Source organism: Triturus cristatus, chromosome 4_1 (genome assembly GCF_964204655.1).
Source record: "Triturus cristatus chromosome 4_1, aTriCri1.1, whole genome shotgun sequence".
In the NCBI taxonomy this organism is placed as follows: domain Eukaryota; kingdom Metazoa; phylum Chordata; class Amphibia; order Caudata; family Salamandridae; genus Triturus; species Triturus cristatus.
In genome coordinates, this window is record NC_140585.1 from 1,216,579,358 (window position 1) to 1,216,598,185 (window position 18,828).

At 47.5% G+C, this 18,828-nt stretch overlaps 1 protein-coding gene across 9 annotated transcripts in view; it reads left to right on the top strand.

Annotated features, from left to right (window-relative positions):
- B4GALNT1 (beta-1,4-N-acetyl-galactosaminyltransferase 1) overlaps positions 1-18,828 on the top strand; it is a 693,972-nt gene that overhangs the window by 459,360 nt on the left and 215,784 nt on the right. For all 9 annotated transcript variants that reach the window (XM_085654571.1, XM_085654578.1, XM_085654574.1 and 6 more), the window contains one exon: positions 7,062-7,235. In XM_085654571.1, coding sequence (XP_085510697.1) covers positions 7,062-7,235 — 174 coding nt within the window. The remainder of the gene's footprint in view (positions 1-7,061; positions 7,236-18,828) is intronic.

Below are 18,828 nucleotides of genomic sequence, written 5' to 3' on the forward strand. Positions count from 1 at the left end.
GCAGAAGAACAGGGTACAAAGCTATTAGAATATTCAACCCCCGGAGGGAAGAATTTCTAAAGTAATGAAGGATTAACAGAAACCTTTTTCTTTATAATCTTTATTTCGACCGTTTTAGATCATAAAAGATATACAACAATAAAAACATTTAAAATAGAGTTAACATTCGAATAAAAAGCACATGACATTTTGAGAAGGAGCATAAATAACAACATGGTGCAAAATACAATTCATTCAATAGTTCTATTATCCCCAGCCTCAACCTGCTTTATATGTCTTGCTCGAATGTGCCACATTGCTCTTAACAATTTAGCTACCGCAAACACAACCGGGGGCGAAAGATCTGTTTTTAACACTCTGTATGCATGTAGATAATGCCTAAGACCCAGTTCTTAAGAAGGGGAAAAAGCCAATAATTTCTGGGTCTACGGTATGCTTTACAGAAAAAGATCATATGTAGGTCATCCTCTCGGGTTTGGGTGCATAGTGAGCATTGCTCTGATGAGGGGGGATTGGACCACTGCTTCGTAAATGACCCAAGTGGGAGTGAGCTATGTCTCCACTGAAGAAACAATTTTCTGGTGAGGACGGGCTGATATTGTCAAGAACACTCTCTTGGTGGTACACATCTTTCATTTTAACAAATAAGTTAGTAAGAGACCGCTCCTTTGTAGCCCCTATAAGTTTTGATAATTTAAATTCATAAAATTCCTTTGCCAGGAGTTTCCTAGGGATCCTACAGCACGCACTCCCTGGGTTTAGCCAAAGCTCCGGCCGTCCCAGATTCTCACATGTCTTTTTCACATAGGATAACCATGGGATAAGAGCGGCTTTTGGCAGAGTTAAAATCTCTTGTAGTTCAGACCTATATGTTGCAAGTTCTGGCCTAGCCCACAATCGACGCCAGAAAGTCAGAGGTTTGAGTGCCAGCTCTTCACTAATTGGTCTCAATCCCAGGTCCAGCCTCAACGGCAAAAGAGGTGTACTTGTTGGAAGGGCTGCCAGCTGCCTAATAAAATTGTTTTCAGTGACTAGTAAGTTCTGTGTAGAGGTGTGGCCCCACAGTTCCCCGCCGTATACTACTGCCCCACGCCCTTGCATTTTATACATTTGTAGGGCTGGGGTCAAAGGTTTAAAGGACGAAGTATTCCTCAACCTACAGATACCTCCAGTTAATTGAACAAGTCTCAAATTGGCCTTGTTACGATGGGTGTCCCAGGACATTGTTTGATTAATGGTGACCCCCAAATACTCAAATGTACATACTCTCTCCAACTTCTGAGTGCCTATGATGGGATTAGGCCGGGTGGAATTTGGGGGATTGAGAATCATGTATTTCGTCTTCATTGCGTTGATCTCTAGACCCCGCTCAGTACAAAAGGTTGAGAATCCATCTAAAATTCGTTGAATTCCCATGGGGGACTTAGACAGCAGCAGGGTGTCATCCGCAAACATAATAGCGGGCACCCTGCTGCCATTGAGTTTTGGTGCATCGGAGTCGGCCACCCTCAGCAGGTGGTCGATAACCCCGTTGACAAAGAGGCAAAACAGGGTCGGAGCGAGGACACAGCCCTGTCTTACCCCCCTGTCAACCGGAAATCTATCCGTAAGTACCCCATTCCTACCGCACCTCACACGTGCAAAATTTCCCATGTGCAGTCTTATCAAAATGGAAAGGATATCATGCGGTATGGCCAGGTCCGCCAAGACGGACCAGAGTCTTGCTCTTGGGACTAAGTCGAAGGCCCGTGTACAAGCTGCCACCCTCGATTATTGCGGTCTTCCAGTAAATAAGGTTCAAGCGGAACACCTGGTCCGTAGTCGAAACCCCCTTCCTAAAACCTGCCTGATAGGGGCTAAGGATGGAAAAGTCATCAATCCAAGTTTGGAGGCGATCAAGAATCAGCCTACCAAACAACTTCTGGGAGACATCTATAAGGCTAATGGGCCTGTAGTTGGCTGGGAGCAGAGGGGACCCCTTTTTAAAGACAGGCACAATCTCTGCGCCCAGCCAAGTACTAGGCACCTCCAGAATGCCGCGGCTAGAGCCATTGTAAGCTTACCCCGAAGGAGCTCTGTCTCAGGTGTCTTGAGATCCTTGCATTGGCTCCCCATTAAATCACGCATCCAGTTCAAGGTGTTGTGTTTGGCGTTTAAGATCTTGAGGGGAGTAGGTCCGCCAATTCTTGCTGACCTTCTGTCGTGGTATGTTCCTTCCCGCGCTTTGAGATCGGGAAGCCAAGCGCTCGCGGTGGTCCCCCGATTCAGGTTGTGTCGGGCTGGTGGTCGCTCTTTCAGGGTGAGGGCGGCTGAACTCTGGAATTCCCTCCCAGTGGACTTGCGGCTACTGACTGACCTCTTGGCCTTTCGCAAAGCTCTGAAAACGTTTCTTTTTTAAATAGATCTTTTATCTGTGTTGTGTTTCTGCTATCTGTTGCACATTGCCTGCCATGCGCCAGGACGCCCCTTAGCTGGGGCAGCTGTGCGCAATACAAAAGTGCATAACATAACATAACATAACATGCCCCCCAGAATAGCATTAAACATAGACAATAGATATGGTGCCCAAACATCTGGTTCCTGTTTAAAGAGATCCCCGGGGAGGCCATCCAAACCCGGAGCCTTGCCAAGGGGTAAGGCAGAAATTGCTGCTCTAATTTCAGTCACCGTAAAATGGTCTTCAGAATGACATGGTGTTACAGTGGGTGGTAATTCACCGGGGACCCCAGCCTCCACCCTATAAAGGGACCAGAAATGCTCCTTCCAAGCTTCAGCTGAGATGTTAGGTTCTATAGCCGATGGAAGATCTTCTGAGCCAGTATTTACAATTCTCCAGAATTCGCGGGAGTCCCTATTGGCTAACGATTTAGTAAGGTCCTCCCACTTCTCCTGATCCCACTCAATCTTAGCGTTAAAGATCAATCGCTTATACTCCCTCCTCCTAGCCTTGATCTCAACTCGGCTATTGCCTTCCTTAATGGCGATTAAAAGGTCTGATTTCGCCTTACGGCAAGCAACATTATGCCAGGTCTGGCGATTAGTGGGCCCCACCCCCTTCTTAAGTGGACAAAAGAGGACTTCAGCCAGAGACTTTATCAAGTCATCGTGCGCCAAACGCAATAGCTCATAATTGTCTTTGGCGATAGAATTTCCCATTAAAGTACTCACTACCTCCAAAGTGGGGATTACCCTGGAGTATAATTCTGCGACTTTCCCTTGATTAGTGGAAAGCTTTTCCCATCTAATTCTCCTTCTATTAGACGTAAGGACCAGCCCCGTGGACGCAGAACCTACCATGACCCTTCTTCCCACTAGACCCGGGATCTTATATTGTAACTGGAGCGCATTGTGGTCGCTGTCCTCCCTTGTAATTACTTTAAAGTCAATGATTAGCGACCACTGGGAGAGTTGGACCAAGATATAATCTATTCTTGATTCCCTACCCTGTTTATTATACGTCCACTTTGGAGGGATATCAGAGTTTACACGGCCATTACAGGCCCGCAAACCGTGCTTAAGTGTTAGGGCAGTGACCTGGACCGCAAGGGGTGTCCAAGCTCTAGGTGGGATAGCATATGTGGGAGGAACCAACCAAACGGCGTCCTCGTCTCGAGAGGGTCCATCCACTAAGCCCGGTAGAGGCTCGAATTGTGAATTCAGATCTCCCCCCACCACTAAGGGTATGTCCGGGGAAATGCTATCGAGAAAGGCTGAGAGTTCATCCATCGTCCTCGATTCTTGGGTGATATTAACCGGCCTTGAATAGACATTAACCAGGGCGAGCCTGGAAGAATTTGACCATTCCTGTATCATGCCGAGGATGTCCTCTGAATGGGTGAGGATTCGTGTAGCAGAGCACCCCAGATCAGTTGCCACCCAGATGATAAGGCCTCCCGATGTCCGCCCACGACCCCCCCACCTAGCTGCCACTGAGAATGCTGCGAAACCTGGGCGAGAGTACTCCTCTCTCGCCCAGGTTTCTTGGAACATACAGATATCATTACCTTCCACAAAGGAGGCCCATTCTGGGGAATCCAGCTTGTTCCCCAGACCGGCCACGTTCCAAGACAGTATCTTTAGGTGTGGAGGGCTGCTTATTTCATAGGGAACTGTGGGGGGTTTTTCACCCAGTGTGGCCATAGATCTGATGTTTTGTCGGGGTTCCTCCCTATCAGCTATAAGAACGTTAATACTAGGTGGGGGGACTATTGCCCATGACTCGGGGTCCTTAACAACACTGAGCGCCTCAGACTGAGCTACCTTGGGGGAGTTTGACGTTAGACCAACTGGGGTATCATTTCTCCTCTTGGGACCCTTAGATGAACTGGTGGCCACCCCTCCACTCTCCTTGTGTTGTCAATCCACCATGTCCAGCGAACTAAACCTGGAAAATAAACAGGCTGCTGGACACCATGAGAGTAAGGATCCCCACACTCTCTAGCACCCCATCCCCTACCCCTCCTAGGAACAGTTTGCAATCCATCCCCCTCACCCCCGAAAGTCTGCGGTGGATAAAAGAAAGACAATGGTAGCGGCTGGATAGATGTGCCTTGGTCATAATGCGGCCAGGAGCATATGTGAGAAACTGACCTAGGTTCCCTAAAGTTAATCAGCACACAATCACCATTAATGGTTTTTCTTGAGTTGCCCAACCATGGAACCCTTCTAACCATGAGTACCTCAGCAGATACTCCTCGCGGGAGAGGTCTATTAGTGGTAAGCCAATTAACAACCTTGTTTCTTAGTGCAGCAACAGGTTCTTTAGAATCCTGCTTAAGCTCTGGCACCCCTGCTAAGATGACTGTGTAAGGGGCCGCCTCTGGGGGTAGATGCACCGGCCGAGGCCTTTTGGTTTTCGGGGGGAGAAGTTGTGTGGGTGTACTTTTGGTCTCTACCAGAGTAATGGAAGGTATCCCCACGGTGGACAGTGAGGCTACCGGAGGTGTGACCACCGGCTGGGATTGATTGGGATTTCACTTGTGGATTTGCTCCCTCTAGGGGGGGGTACAAGTGTGGCCTCCTTAGTCATGGTTCCCCCTCTACCCATATCTGCCCTATTACCGGACTTGAGTGTGTCAGCTAGTTGAACAGTAGCTTTTTCTATAGTCACTAACCTTGCCTCAATCTTTATCAGACGAGCCTCAAAGGGGCTTAATAAAGCCCTCATAAGAGCGCCAATATTATGTAAGGTTAAGTCCTCCTCTGTATTTGTGCTAGGGCAGGGGTTCTCTAGATATGTTAGGTGCGGATCTGGATTTGTAGCAGATGCCTCATGGGGTTTGTCTTGCTGGGAACAATTTATTGTGGGTACATCTCTCGTATTATTCCCAGCTCCCTGGTTATGCTTCGCAAGTTTAGCCTTGCGTCCCCCTGGATTATGAGCCCCTCTTTTCCTCTTTGAAATAGCTCCCTCCCGTTGTCCCTGTGCTGCACGGCTTTCTTTATCAGTGACAGGGGTATTATCTTCCTCAATGGCCGAAATAGGGGGTAGGGTGAATTCCCCAGTTTCCCCAATTTCTCCAGTGACTGAAAGTATACATTCAAGTCTATTCTCTGGGGTCCGTGCCTGTGCTATCGTTCCCATGGATGATCTCCTAACCCACTCGATTTCTTGTGAGATACGTCTTTCTAGGACAGTGATTTCATCAGTTAACAGGGAGCCAGCTTTGGCGAAATATGTGTCCAAAGTAACTTTGGCCGGTCCAGGAGCCAGCGTGGTTTTGCTACGAGTCTCACTGGCGATCATTATCCCCCGTATCACGGTGCGGATCGATCGAGCGCTCAAACACCAAGGGGGGTGGCCCGGTCCCGGTCTCTTCCGTTCTCTAACGGCCTCAAACGGCCCGCCCTTTGCCCGGGCTTAGCCCCGGGCGCTCCCGCGCAGCGGAGAGCTAGATCGATTATATAGGGCGGGGTTAGGGGCCGTGGGCGGAGCAACAGGGAGAGCGGACCAGGTGTTAGGTGTCGGTCGGGCAGGGACTCCTGGGAGATGCAGTCCCTGCTAAAACGCTCGCAGCCCTGATGCAAGCTGAGGCCACAGACCACCACTCCTTCAGGCGGATTCAGCTGACTCTGTCCCCACACAGCGAAGCGGCACCCGCGGAGCGGGTGCGGCGAGGAATGGAGGTGAGTTTTGATTCAGCAGCAGACCTCCTGGTGAACTAGGCTCCTCACAACGAAGGTTTTGGCAAGTGATCAAACATAAGCATTGGAATGTTGGAGCAGACGCCAGTCCAGCCATTATTTGTCCCGAGCCTATCCACTATCCCGAATGGAGTTCACAACGTTCCAATATTCTAATACATGTTATTTCTTGTTTATACTACTGTTTATGAAATTATATCACTGTTTATTGTCTTTTGCTTTCTTTTCTCAGTGTTTATAATGCTCTGTAGTTTTATGATGTTTTTACATATTCCATTTTGCACAATTCTCTGATAACCGTTTGTGTTACGTTTGTGCTTCAGGGAAATATTAACAGCAATACATAGATATTCCCGATCCTGCCCCTTAACACATGCTGTGACTTGTGTTTCTTATAGAATCCTCCAGGTGCAAATAAAGTATAGATGTGCAAATTAGTTGATCTTCCAGCTTTAGTCATGTGAATGACACTGTCAAAATGCAATATGTAGATGAAAGTATGACGATGAAAATGCACATACAGAATAGTGGTATTTCACTTTGTCAGGAGAAGAGTGAACTAGAAGGCCAGTTATAAATATTTAAATAAGTATTGTTATCATATAAAATGTGATCTAATGGTTATATTGTTGATCCGAAGCACTAGATCCAAGTTATAATATTAGTGTCTGCTGCTTTGTCAAACTGTTTGATCCTTGGCATGTTAGGCTTACTCCATGAACCTCAGCTGCCTTCTCCTGTTTTAAAAACTCGGAAATCTAGAGATCCACAAAACAATGGACTATTTAAAACTTGAGTGTGGCCATATGTACTTTGGCAGGACTTATATGAGATAAATGTACTCCATTGCCTGTTTCTCCGTAGAAGTTTATGGAATCTCAGCTGTGCTGCCCTGACTAGGCCTTTGTCTTTTTCAGGTTGCTGCCTCAGAACAACTGCAAGTGTGAGGTGGAGCCAAGCCTTAACCTGCCGCTCCAGAAGCACTTCATCACCCCAGTGTATTCCATCGACTTTGCCACCGCCATCGATCCCGCTGAGCTGACGGAATTGCACCGGAGACGGGAGGAGGAGTACAGAAGCCACCGGCAAAGGTGGGAATCATAGTTGTAGGGGTCACCAGAAATCATGCTTAAAGCTAATTGGTGCATTGTCCTCAGGTGGTGAAGTTACCATATAATCTCAGAAGAAGGTTCCAGGAGCCATCCAGGTACAATAAAATGTCTGCAATGGGGCCATGGTGTACAACTACCACACTATCAAAAGATCATTTGGGAAAAATGTTTGGCAGCGGTCCAAAGTAAGTTCACAGACTGAGCAGGTACCAATGTTATTGTCAGTTCTATACCCAAAGAGCCTTTTGTCCATAAGCCTACAACTTCTTCTATGTGTTGTCGAATATTGAGCCCTAAAAGGGTTCTGCCTCAAGATCAAAAGGCAATGTTTTTGATGCCAAGTTGAAAGTAACAACAAGTAAATATTCTTCGCAGTTAGTCAGGTTAGAGAGGCTAAAATGGACCCCTCTAACTCAGTATTGATTGGAGACCTGACCTCATCAGGAAGGGATCTTTGCCTTTCATTGACTCTTGTAATGATCTGTACCGTAGATCAATCTGTAGGCCGAACAGATTGTTGCCAGTGCTTAATTTGTAAAAGAATAAGTGGTGGAGCCGAAAGCTTTGCTCAAAAGTCTGTGATAGGTGCTACTTAATGTCAGCGTGCCTGATACCAAGGCTGCGTACTCTTGCTTCCACCTCATGCCTCTTTAATCCACTGCAAGACACTCCCTGCCTTTTTTCTCTCACTTTTGCAGGTTCTTTTTCATCCCTGCTTTCTCCCTTTCTCTCTGTATTCAGTCTTTATCTTCTTCTTTTTTTAACCTCATGTATGGTTTTCTTGCTTTTGGTAAGTCTGATGAGAAAAAAAAGTGTGGGTTCCCAAAAAATGAGTACCAGTGGACCCAACCTGTAACCACCAGCTCAAAGTAAGCACTGGCTGTAGCACGGGGCTGACTTTTGATTGATAGTCTGAAGTCAAAAGTTCATATTCATGTTCCTTTGAAAAATCTTAGTTGGTTCCCCATTTAGGCAGAATTTTTAGCATAAAATATTCTATCACCACCACCAGAAAACACACCAGAAAAAATAAAATGTAATCTCCTACAGAAGAGATAGTTAGATATACCTTGGTTGAGTGTAAAAAGGTTGCTTCATCTTCCTTGCCAAGTGATATATTTTAATGTACATTAACAATGAGAACAGGAAACCCGTATTACAAGGAAAGAAATACAATCTTATTTAGGCAGGTCATGCCCGATGTGCTTCCGCAAAGGAAAATGTTCAAACGGAATAATAAGAAAAAAATCCTTAGAAGGGAAAAAAAATAATATACTGAGCCATGTTAGTCAGAAAAAATAGATGCCAGCCAGCAAACATTTGAAAAAATGTTGAGTAATGAATGGTTTCAGCTAGAGACATTACTACCATATACATGCCTTATGCATATTCGGGGGGGGGGGGAAATAAAAAAGAGGTGGGGTTGCACTTACAAGAAATCAGCACTCAACAGACAAAAAGGGACATTGAAAATTTGGAAAAATGGGCCTCAATAACTAGAACAATAGCAAAGTCGGACTCAGGCCTGCAGTGTGTACTATATGAACCACTTCCCTATGCTCAAAGAGTTAGCATTAAACATATTAGACTGGTATAGAAAAGAGGCCCGGGAACTAGAATAAAAGTGGCCCTCCATTTCCAAAATTGGGAAATAAAAAACGTGGCCCGCATTGGAGAGGCCCTTCTATGGCCTCTGCATTATGCCTCCCGTGTGTGGACTTTCACACCCAAGGCATTAACATCCTACCCCGCCAATAAGCCACTGCTAGCGTTTCAAGGGGAATTTGGCAACGGGCATTCATTGGTATTGCATTTAGAACTTCCACGGCTAGTGCAAGGCTAGAGTTGGAGACTGTGTGACTTGGGGAAGGTTTGTGTGCAGCTGCTATTGTGGGTCAGGTGGCTTTTCATTTTTTTCCCATCAGAACTGCACTGCCTTCAGCAGCAGACCCACTGGGACATAATGCAACTCCTTTCATACCAGATGAGACACTCAACCCATGCTGCATAGTGTGCACAGTGCAACCTACTGACTGCATCCTACTCATTATATGTGGATGCTCACAGCAGCTCACATACAGCCACAAATCTGGCCCACCACAACAAAACTAGCATACACACAGTCATAAACCCAGCCCATAATCAGACCTGTCAGACTGGCCCATCGGCACTGCCAGATTGTCCTATAGGCCAATCTGACCATGGCATCACATATGCCCACATACGGAGTAGCCGGTCAAAAGTTCGGGCTGTGTTCAATTTTGTTGACCAAGAACTAGTGGATCTAGAGGTCAATTTATCATTTGGAAAAGGCAGTATAGTTCAAGGCACTTACAAATAAAACTCCCAGTCACAGTCTCTCTGACCATTTGAGATCTACAAAGTAAATTAAGCAGGCTGCATCAGAAACTAAAACAAATAGATCTAAAAGCTACTGCATCTGTACTCCAAGCATTTGAACCTGCCAAAACATGAAGTTAATTACAAACTACACCAATCCACCACAAGATATATCTAGCTTCTGTAAACACTTCACCCAACATACAGATCAGCCATAATAACAATTGTGCAGATAACTGTAGTATCTCAATTAACCTCTACAAAAAAAGCAGATTTGATTGTTTACCGATTGTTGAACCTAATTAGAGAAACACATGAGAACGTTTGTTCCCTGATATTGATGGGTAATGAGGACAGTGCTTAATTTGAGTCTATGTTTTCAGGTGAGACTATCTTGCACTCTTTTTATTGGGAACAGGGCATGTTTTTTTTCATCAGCCTCTTCCCAGAACAAGAGAGAAAACGTGAGCAACATCGGAAAGAAGGAGTAAGGTAAAGATGGAAAACAGAGAAAAAGTGACAAAGAAGTATGAAAAAGAATCTGTATAAGTGAGATTAAAGGGCAGGAAGTTTAGGGTGATGAATGAACGAGACATGAAGTGAAATCAAGACTAGACAGCCTTCGTATTCAGAACACTGGCACTCAAGAGCAGCACTGGCGGTCTTCGGAAGAATACTTTGGGACCGGGACATTTTCTTTTACAAGTTAAGCACTAAATGAGGACGAGGTTACATCCCACATCCCTGTATACAACATACTGAAGCAAGGATTATAGGATTACTACTTGACTTCATGTCAAAAGTACACCTCATATCCTGTTGCATGTAGGGTTCCATATTTCATGGCAAAGGTACACCCCATAATCTGTCGCAGGTAAGGTTCCATTCACCAGTGGCGTAACGAAACTTGGAGGGGCCTCCCTGCAAGGTAGATGGAGGGGGCCCTCCACACTCCAGACCCAGCCAGGAGGTCTCAGGCCAGGGGTCTGCCATCTGTGCACTGTACCGGAGAGGGTCCCCTGGAGCTGAGGCCCCCCCCAGCACCGCGGTGCTGCGGGGGCTAATGTTATGCCACTGCCATTCACCACATCTGTGCATTCTGGGACTTGCTCTCTTGGTTTAGTTCAGTTGAACTCTTTGGGCTGCTATGCTTGAAAATAATGATTTGTAAAAGGAAAGCCCAGGTCTAGTAATAAGATGACCTTGGGACATGGAGTCATAAGACGACCCAAGAATACAGGACGGCTTGCTGGCCTTAGTCCCAAACATCCTATTTTTAGCAGCTTTCCTAAGTAAACTCATAGAGGCTGGAGGCTTTCCGCCAGGAATAGTTAAGATGCAGTGAAGCTAGGGAGGAGCCTTGAAGCCCACGGCAAGAAGCCGCACCATAGCGCAACTCTGCCTGCTGGGTTCTGGGAATCCATTTAAATTCTGTCCATTCTCCACTAAACTGCAAATAATATTCCGCCCTCGCTGGCCTGACTCATCTGGCAAGGTTTTCAGAGAGAAATAACGTGGGGCAGAGCGGCACGATACTGCAAGGCGGGGGGAGGATCAGCGCGGCTGGGCTGGAAATACAGGATCGGTGACCCGGTCCGCGGTGACTCCCTGATTACCTCGTTGGAGGGTGGGGGGGTCGCAGCCAGAGATGCAGTGTGGAGCCTGTTGCCAGTCTCGAGAAGCAGAGCGGACATCAGGACTACGGCGGAGGTGAGCGGGGCCGGGCTTGCGGTGTATCCCCCCTGGTTTAGGGCAGCAGAGAGAAGCGGAGTAGCCTCGCAGGCCATACATGCAAATTGAGGCCGCGGTGCCGGCCTAGCAGAAGCCGATGCCGCAAGGTGAAATCTGTAGTGTTGCGCTCTAGTTCTCGCGGGCTACGTCGTGACGTAGCAAGCGAGGACGAACAGAGAATGAGCGAAGGCGCATGCGCGAGTGCAGAAAAGACTGCGGAGACGCGATATGCCTGGCGCTCTCTCGTTGTACGAAATAAAGAATATTTTCCCCTTTGCAAAGTAAATGGTGTCGGTGGTATTCATTCAGTTTGCAACTAGCTACATTACAGTGGCAACGAGTACTGGGATAACTGAAAAAAAAAAAAAAACATGTGGAGAGGAAGCCCAGCAGAACCCAGCCACCACACCAGATAGACTGGCCAGTCTGGAATGCACCACCGAGGACCACAGGAAGGAAGGCCACCACCACAGCACACAAAACAGCGGGAGAGCGTGGCAGAGGCAGCAAGAAGGGACTGACGCCAACTACAAGGCGAGGTACCAGAAGCTGGGGCAGAGAGCAGGAGAAGGGCAGAGAATAGCACCAACCCAAAGGGGCCCTGGCGGAGGCAGCAGTACGCGGAGACAGGGGATCAGGAGAATCCCGACAGGATCAGGTGCAAAGTGGGAGCACAAGCGCGCCAGGTAGTCCGAGAGGCCCAGGGGCGGAACCAGAAAGACGCGCCACGATGAGCACGCAAGCATCCTCACTAACTACGCCGATCCCGTTTCTGCCGAGGCCTGGAGAACCTCAAATGAAGTGGGAAGATTGGAGAGCGTACTTCAAGAACTACATTGAAGCCCTAGAAGATGAAAATGGGGAGGCTTACCCCAGCGCGAGGAAGAAGAGGATTCTCCTACACAACCTAGGCCCGGAAGGCATAAGGGTCTTTCAGAACCTGGTGCCCACACCAAGACCGAATGCAGATGACGACGTATTCAAGCACGCTATAGAAGATCTTGACAACCATTACCGTCCTGCGGTGTGCGTCTCCATTGACCGGTACAATTTCCAGCAGAGGAAACAAGAAAATGGTGAATCCATAGATGACTATTTAGCAGCGTTGAGAAAGCTGGCGGTGACATGCAAGTATGGAGCCCTGCATGACGAATTCATCAAAGATCAAATAGTTATGCACACCACCAACAAAACAGTGCAGGGCAAGTTGTGGGCAAACGGGGAAGCATCGCTTAAAGAAGTAATTGCCATGGTAAAAAAGGCGGAATTGTTGAAAAGGTGTGCAGACGCGGCCAAAAGGGAAACCCTCCAGAAGACCATGGTGAACAAGGTGGACGACGCTGACCCACAGGGAAGGAGTAAAGCCATGTCGCCTGAAGGGAAAGGACAAAATAAGTGGATAGGGAAACCAGGACAACCATGGAAGCAGAATAGAGACAACAGAACCACGTGCTATAGGTGCGGAAGTCAAGCGCACACGGCCCAAGATAAACGTTGCCCAGCGTTCAGAGCGAAATGTATGTTCTGCGGCATAATAGGTCACTACGAAAAAGTTTGTCGCCGGAAAACGAAGAGACCCATGGTGAAGTACGTCATGCAGGATCAACAGGAGGAAGAAGAAGAACAAGAAGAGGAAGGCGAGGTACTATGCGTGGAGGAGCAAGTGCTAGGCATCGAGTGCAAGCGCTCCCGTAAACCGCAATGTGACATGGTGATAGGAGGAGTGAGAATCAAAATCGTAGTAGACTCGGGATCTCCATACACCATCGTTAAAAGAGCAGTGTCGAAAGAAGAATTCGAGCCCAGTTTGGGATCAAGGTTAGAACCACCGGATATACGACCAGTATCGTACACAGGTAAACCCATTCCCATGGTTGGATACAGGAAGTTGAACTTTGAATTTAGAAGAAGAAACGCGAAGTGCAAGTTATACGTAGCAGAAAAAGGCCCATCCGTCTTAGGATGGATGGATCAAGGTGAACTGGGATCAAGTTAGACCCAGGGGGAACACGCAAGTGCTGCTGATAGCTCCAGGGAGTTGGCCGGAACTGGAAGAGATGAAAAGCAAATTCCCGAAGGTATTTGGCGGGAAAGTTGGCAAGCTGGAGAAATTCACACACAAGATTGTACTCAAAGATAATTCCAAGCCAGTATCCCACAAGGTCCGGAACGTGCCTCTAGCCATAAAAGAAGCAGTACAAATGGAGCTACGCAAATTGGAAGAGAACGGAATTATCGAGCCCATAGACAGCTCGGAATGGCTAGCACCCTTGGTTGTGGCAATGAAACCAAATGGCAAGGTCCGCCTCTGTGTAGACCTTCGAGAACTGAACAAGTGCCTAATTGTGGAAAAATTCCCATTGCCGCGCATTGAAGAAATGTTGTTCAAAACGAAGGGGGTGGAATGGTTTTCCACCATTGACCTTACTTCGGCCTATCACCAGATAGATCTACATCCAACAAGCCGGAAAATGATATCCTTTATAACACCCTTCGGATGCTATCAATTCCGTAGAATGCCTTTTGGTCTTGCTTCAGCAGCGGCGGTGTTCCAGAAATTGCTGCATCGTCTCTTCAAGGACATCGAGGGTGTTCAGTACTTCCAGGATGACATACTGGTGATGAGGACAGACAGGAAGGATCATGATAAGAAGCTAGACAAAGTACTTCGAGTGCTAGAAAACAACGGCCTGACCGCAGAATGGGACAAGTGCCGACTAGGAATGACGTCCGTCACCTACTTGGGACATGAAATAGGAGGACAGGGCATCACGCCAAAACGCGAAAATGTGAAAGCGATTTGCAATGCCTTGGCTCCATCCAACAAAGAAGAGGTGAGATCCTTCCTAGGGATGGCAGAATATTATAGCAAATTTGTGCAACACTTTGCCACCAAGACACACCACCTGCGACAGTTGATAAGGGACAAAACGGCATTCAAGTCGACGGAGGAAAAACAAAAGGAGTTTGAGGCCTTAAAGAGTGACATTAGCCAAGCTGTGCCATTGCAGGGATATGACCCGCTTGGACAATCAATATTGATGACGGATGCCAGTGAGAAAGGATTGGGAGCAGTTCTCATGCAGGAGAGGAGAGAGGGAACGACGGCGACCCTCAGTTTCGCATCAAGATCTTTATTACCCATAGAACAGAAATATAGCGTAATCGAGAAGGAGATGCTAGCGGTGGTGTGGGTCATGGGGAAGTTCTGCCAATGCCTATGGGGCACGAGGTTCATACTCAAAACAGACCACAAACCTTTAGTCAAAGTGCTCACCTCGAATGGGCATGCGAGTGCCACGCCGCGCATCGCTAAGATGACACTGAAATTACTAGAGTACAGGTATGATGTAGAATACATACCGGGGACACGAAACAAAGTAGCGGATTACCTCAGTAGAGCTTCAGCTATGGAAAGAGCTCCCATCCCATCAACTGAAGCGGAAGAGATGGTAGCGGTAATGGAAGATCCAGAAAGAGTGATAAGTAATCAGGAGTGGACCCAAGCGTACAAAGAAGATAGAGAGATTAGCGAGGTCAAAGAGCGCATAATACATGGATGGCCGGAGAAAAGACGGTTGCGGGAATCACTCAGGAAATTCTATGATGTCAGAGAGGAACTGTCAGTGGGAGACAAAGGGATATTCCTGTACAGAGGTGATAAAGTTATTCCCCCGACAGTGTTAGTTCTTCGTATGGTCGCGCTATTGCACGAAGGACATCTAGGATAGTAAAAACCAAGATGAGAGCGAAGCACATGTAGTGGTGGCCAGGAATGGACGTCCAAGTGGAGAGACATGTAAGAGAATGTGATCAATGCCAAAGAGCAGACAAAACGCTGAATCCCTTAAGACCGGCCTTGGGAAAATTTCCACTACCAAGTGACCCGTGGGAAGAAGTGTCAGTGGACATTCTGGGACCTGTGCTGGACACCCTAGGAACGCCCAAATATCTGTGTGTCCTAGTCGACAAGTACTCGAAATGGCCGGAGATACATGTCCAGGAAGTAATGGACGCGGAGACAGTGATTAAATTCCTCACTTCAGTGTTCCTCAGGGAAGGTATCCCGAGAACTATCCTGAGTGACAATGGACCGCAATTTTCCTCGGAGAAGTGGTACAAGTACGCTGAGAGGAACGGAATCAAAATAAAACACACCTCTGTGTATCATCCGTCGAGTAATGGACTGGTGGAGCGATTCAATAGAGTCATAATGAGGTCCATCCAAGCAGCCATCATGATGGGCAAAGATTGGGAGAAAGAAGTACTGAAGATGATATGGGCATACCGCATCACCCCCACCGGCACGGGATATAGCCCTTTCCAAATCTTGAGAGGAAGACATCCTTTCACCAAAGACAACATAATATGGAGAGAAAAGACGATCACTAGCAAATGGTCGCCTGCGGTGGTACAGCACAATCTAGAGAAGGCCCAGAGAATATATACGGAGTACTACAATCAGAGGAGGAAAGTGAAGACAACGACCCTGGAGAGAGGGGAATGGGTGAGAGTCAGATCAGCTATACGGAAAAGGATAGGAGACAGCAAATATCGCCCACCTCTACAAGTGAAAGAAGTGTACGATAGAGCTGCATTGCTCAGTGATGGGAACGTGTGGTCCCAAGATCGCATGTCTAAATGTAACAAGATCCTACGGTGGCCTCCAGAGGAGAACGAGAGGACACAACAAGGCTTAAAGCCAAGAGAAAATGAAGGAAGTAACCCGGTTGAAGAAAGGGACAAGAGGGTAGAAGGAAATGGTGAGGAGTCTGGAGATCAAGTTACACCTGAGATGGAGGAACAGCTAGGAGAGGAGAGTGTGACTCCGAGGAGAGAAGAGCCGGGGACACCGAGAGACAAGGTGGGGAGCCCCGCAGGGGACGGTACCGAGGAAGCTCTCTCCACTCCGGTAAGGCGCACTAGAGCAGGCAGAGTGGTGGTAAGACCTAACCACTTCTGAGACTTTGAACTGGGGGGGAGCTAACAACCTGAGGGACTGTGTGGAATACAAATTCTTTGTTTAATAAAAAAGAGGGAGATATGTAGTGTTGCGCTCTAGTTCTTGCGGGCTACGTCGTGACGTAGCACGCGAGGACGAACGGAGAATGAGCGAAGGTGCATGCGCGAGTGCAGAAAAGACCGCAGAGACGCGATATGCCCGGCGCTCTCTCGTTTTACGAACTAAAGAATATTTCCCCCTTTGCAAAGTAAATGGTGTCAGTGGTATTCATTCAGGTAGCAACTAGCTACATTACAAAATCATAGGCCGCGCAAGCATACAGGCGGTGGTGCAAGCGCAGACACCACCGGGAAAGAGCGGCATTCATCAGGGACACGCAGAATCGCGGATCTGGTCTATCGGAGGGCACATGTAGCGGAAACCAACATGGCGTTGTCGGCACTTATGCAGGAGGCAAACCCATGCTTAGAGGTACGTGCTGGCCTTAAAACACTGCGACACACACTGTAGAAAACCCCTCTCCTGTGGGACAGTCTCCCATAACACATAGCTGAACCTCACCCTGAAGGAAAAACAACGTGGTGTACGAGGGCACCCACTCAGTGTGATGCACTACCCCAATCATTGGTTCACTGTTACCATACACTGGGGCAAGAGAGTCAAAGTGCCGCAATAGTGTGACTAGGGACCAGCGCATTTCTGGAACAGCGCAGAGTATTCCCTCACATATATCCTCACCACCTGGGCGATCCAGAAGCCATATGTGATCGCCAGCAGTCACTATCAACAATATACCAAGAATGCGGACTGGGAGAGTTGCGCACGCCGCTGCCATAAATGCATAGGTTTGAGATCTGTCGATGCCCCACTGCACCAACTGCCAGATACATTAGGAAGTGAGCTGTGGAGAGTGCTCACAATGAGGAAGGGAGACTAGAGGCAGGCAAGACTACATTTTGAGACGAGAGGCTTGGCAAAACAACCTCCGGATACTGATACTGGCGTGAGGGGGGCAGCCCACTGGGAATGCAGAAGGGAACACTCTAGAAGCAACACTCCTGGCCATGCTAAGCAGCATGCAAACCATTGATGGGAAGATAGACACGCTGGCTATACGTATCAATAATATGGTGGCAAAAATTGACAAGCAGTCTTCACGTATCGCAGAAAAAGAACAGAGGATCTCTAAGGTGGAAGACGAGATCCAAACAGTGAGCTTGAAAAGGCTGAACATGGAGAGCGTTTTGGCAGTTATTCAAGCAAAAAAATGAGGTCTGGAAAGCACACTCTCGCCGCAATAATTTACGCATAATTTGAGTCTCGGAAATTACAAATACCGGCAAAATGGAAACCTATATTGAGGTCATGCTGATGACAATATTTGATGCTGAGAACTTATCCCAACTGCTGGTGGTAGAATGAACGCACCATGTGCTCATGACAGGAACCCCACTTGGGACTCCCCCGCGTCCCATCATAGTTAGGCTTTTGGATTATTGTGACAGGGATGCCGTCCTCTGGCTGGCCCAAGAAAAGGGGGAAGTCCAATATCAAGGAAACCGGATTGCTTACTATCCTGATTTCACCATAGTGGTCCAGTCAGCTAGGAGAACGTTTCTACTGATCAAACGCCAGCTACAAAAAACAAATATTTCCTATGCCATGCTGTATCCAGCGCCCCTATGTGTGGAACATCATGGTCAGCAGAAGATCTTCACGACGCCCAAAGCGGCCAAGGAATACTTGAAGACGCTTTCACCTTGTAAACATGCCCGAAGTACAGCGGATGCCAACAATGAAAAACCTTGACCATTCTTGCTGAGCACCAGGCCCCACCTGGAGCTGCTTGAGGATGCTTAGCAGCTTCCCCGTGACTGCAACAGTGGCCATTACCGGCCTGGGGTACATAACTGTTAAAAATGCAGACATATCCAAGCCTTTTGGCGATGGACTACTTTGATCCTGAGAACCCAGCCACCTCCGTACACGTGGAGATAGACTGGGAACCTGGCGACCCCCCGTGAGGGAGCACCCCAGAAGAGTCTAGCACATGGTGCTACAATTTATTTGTTTTTGAGTGTAATGCTAAAACTATGTATGTTCATTTTTTTTTGGGGATGTCTTTGGTCAGTTGGGGTTGCTGAAGTGGGAAGGGGAGGATGTTGGGATGTTTGTATGTTGTATACCCACACAAAACATACATTGTTCCTCGTGACACGCACCAACTGCAGTATAAATGCCCTTCAGCATTCCCTTTGCAGCGAGACAACCACATGGCGCACGCAGGAGATAGCATAATTTTAATTACATGGAATGTGCGTGACCTCAATAATCCCTGTAAGGTTAGGCTAGTGCTCCGGTTTCTAGATAAACCAATTACCAAAACTGGGTTTAGACTAAAGACAGTAAAGCCAAGCCTCTACATGATAAATAACAACAATATAGCCAATACTGCAACTACTCTTTGTGCTCAAATTCAATTATGAAGGAACATCTTGAAGACAACAAAATGAACCTTAGACCTTTCTTTTCGTCGAA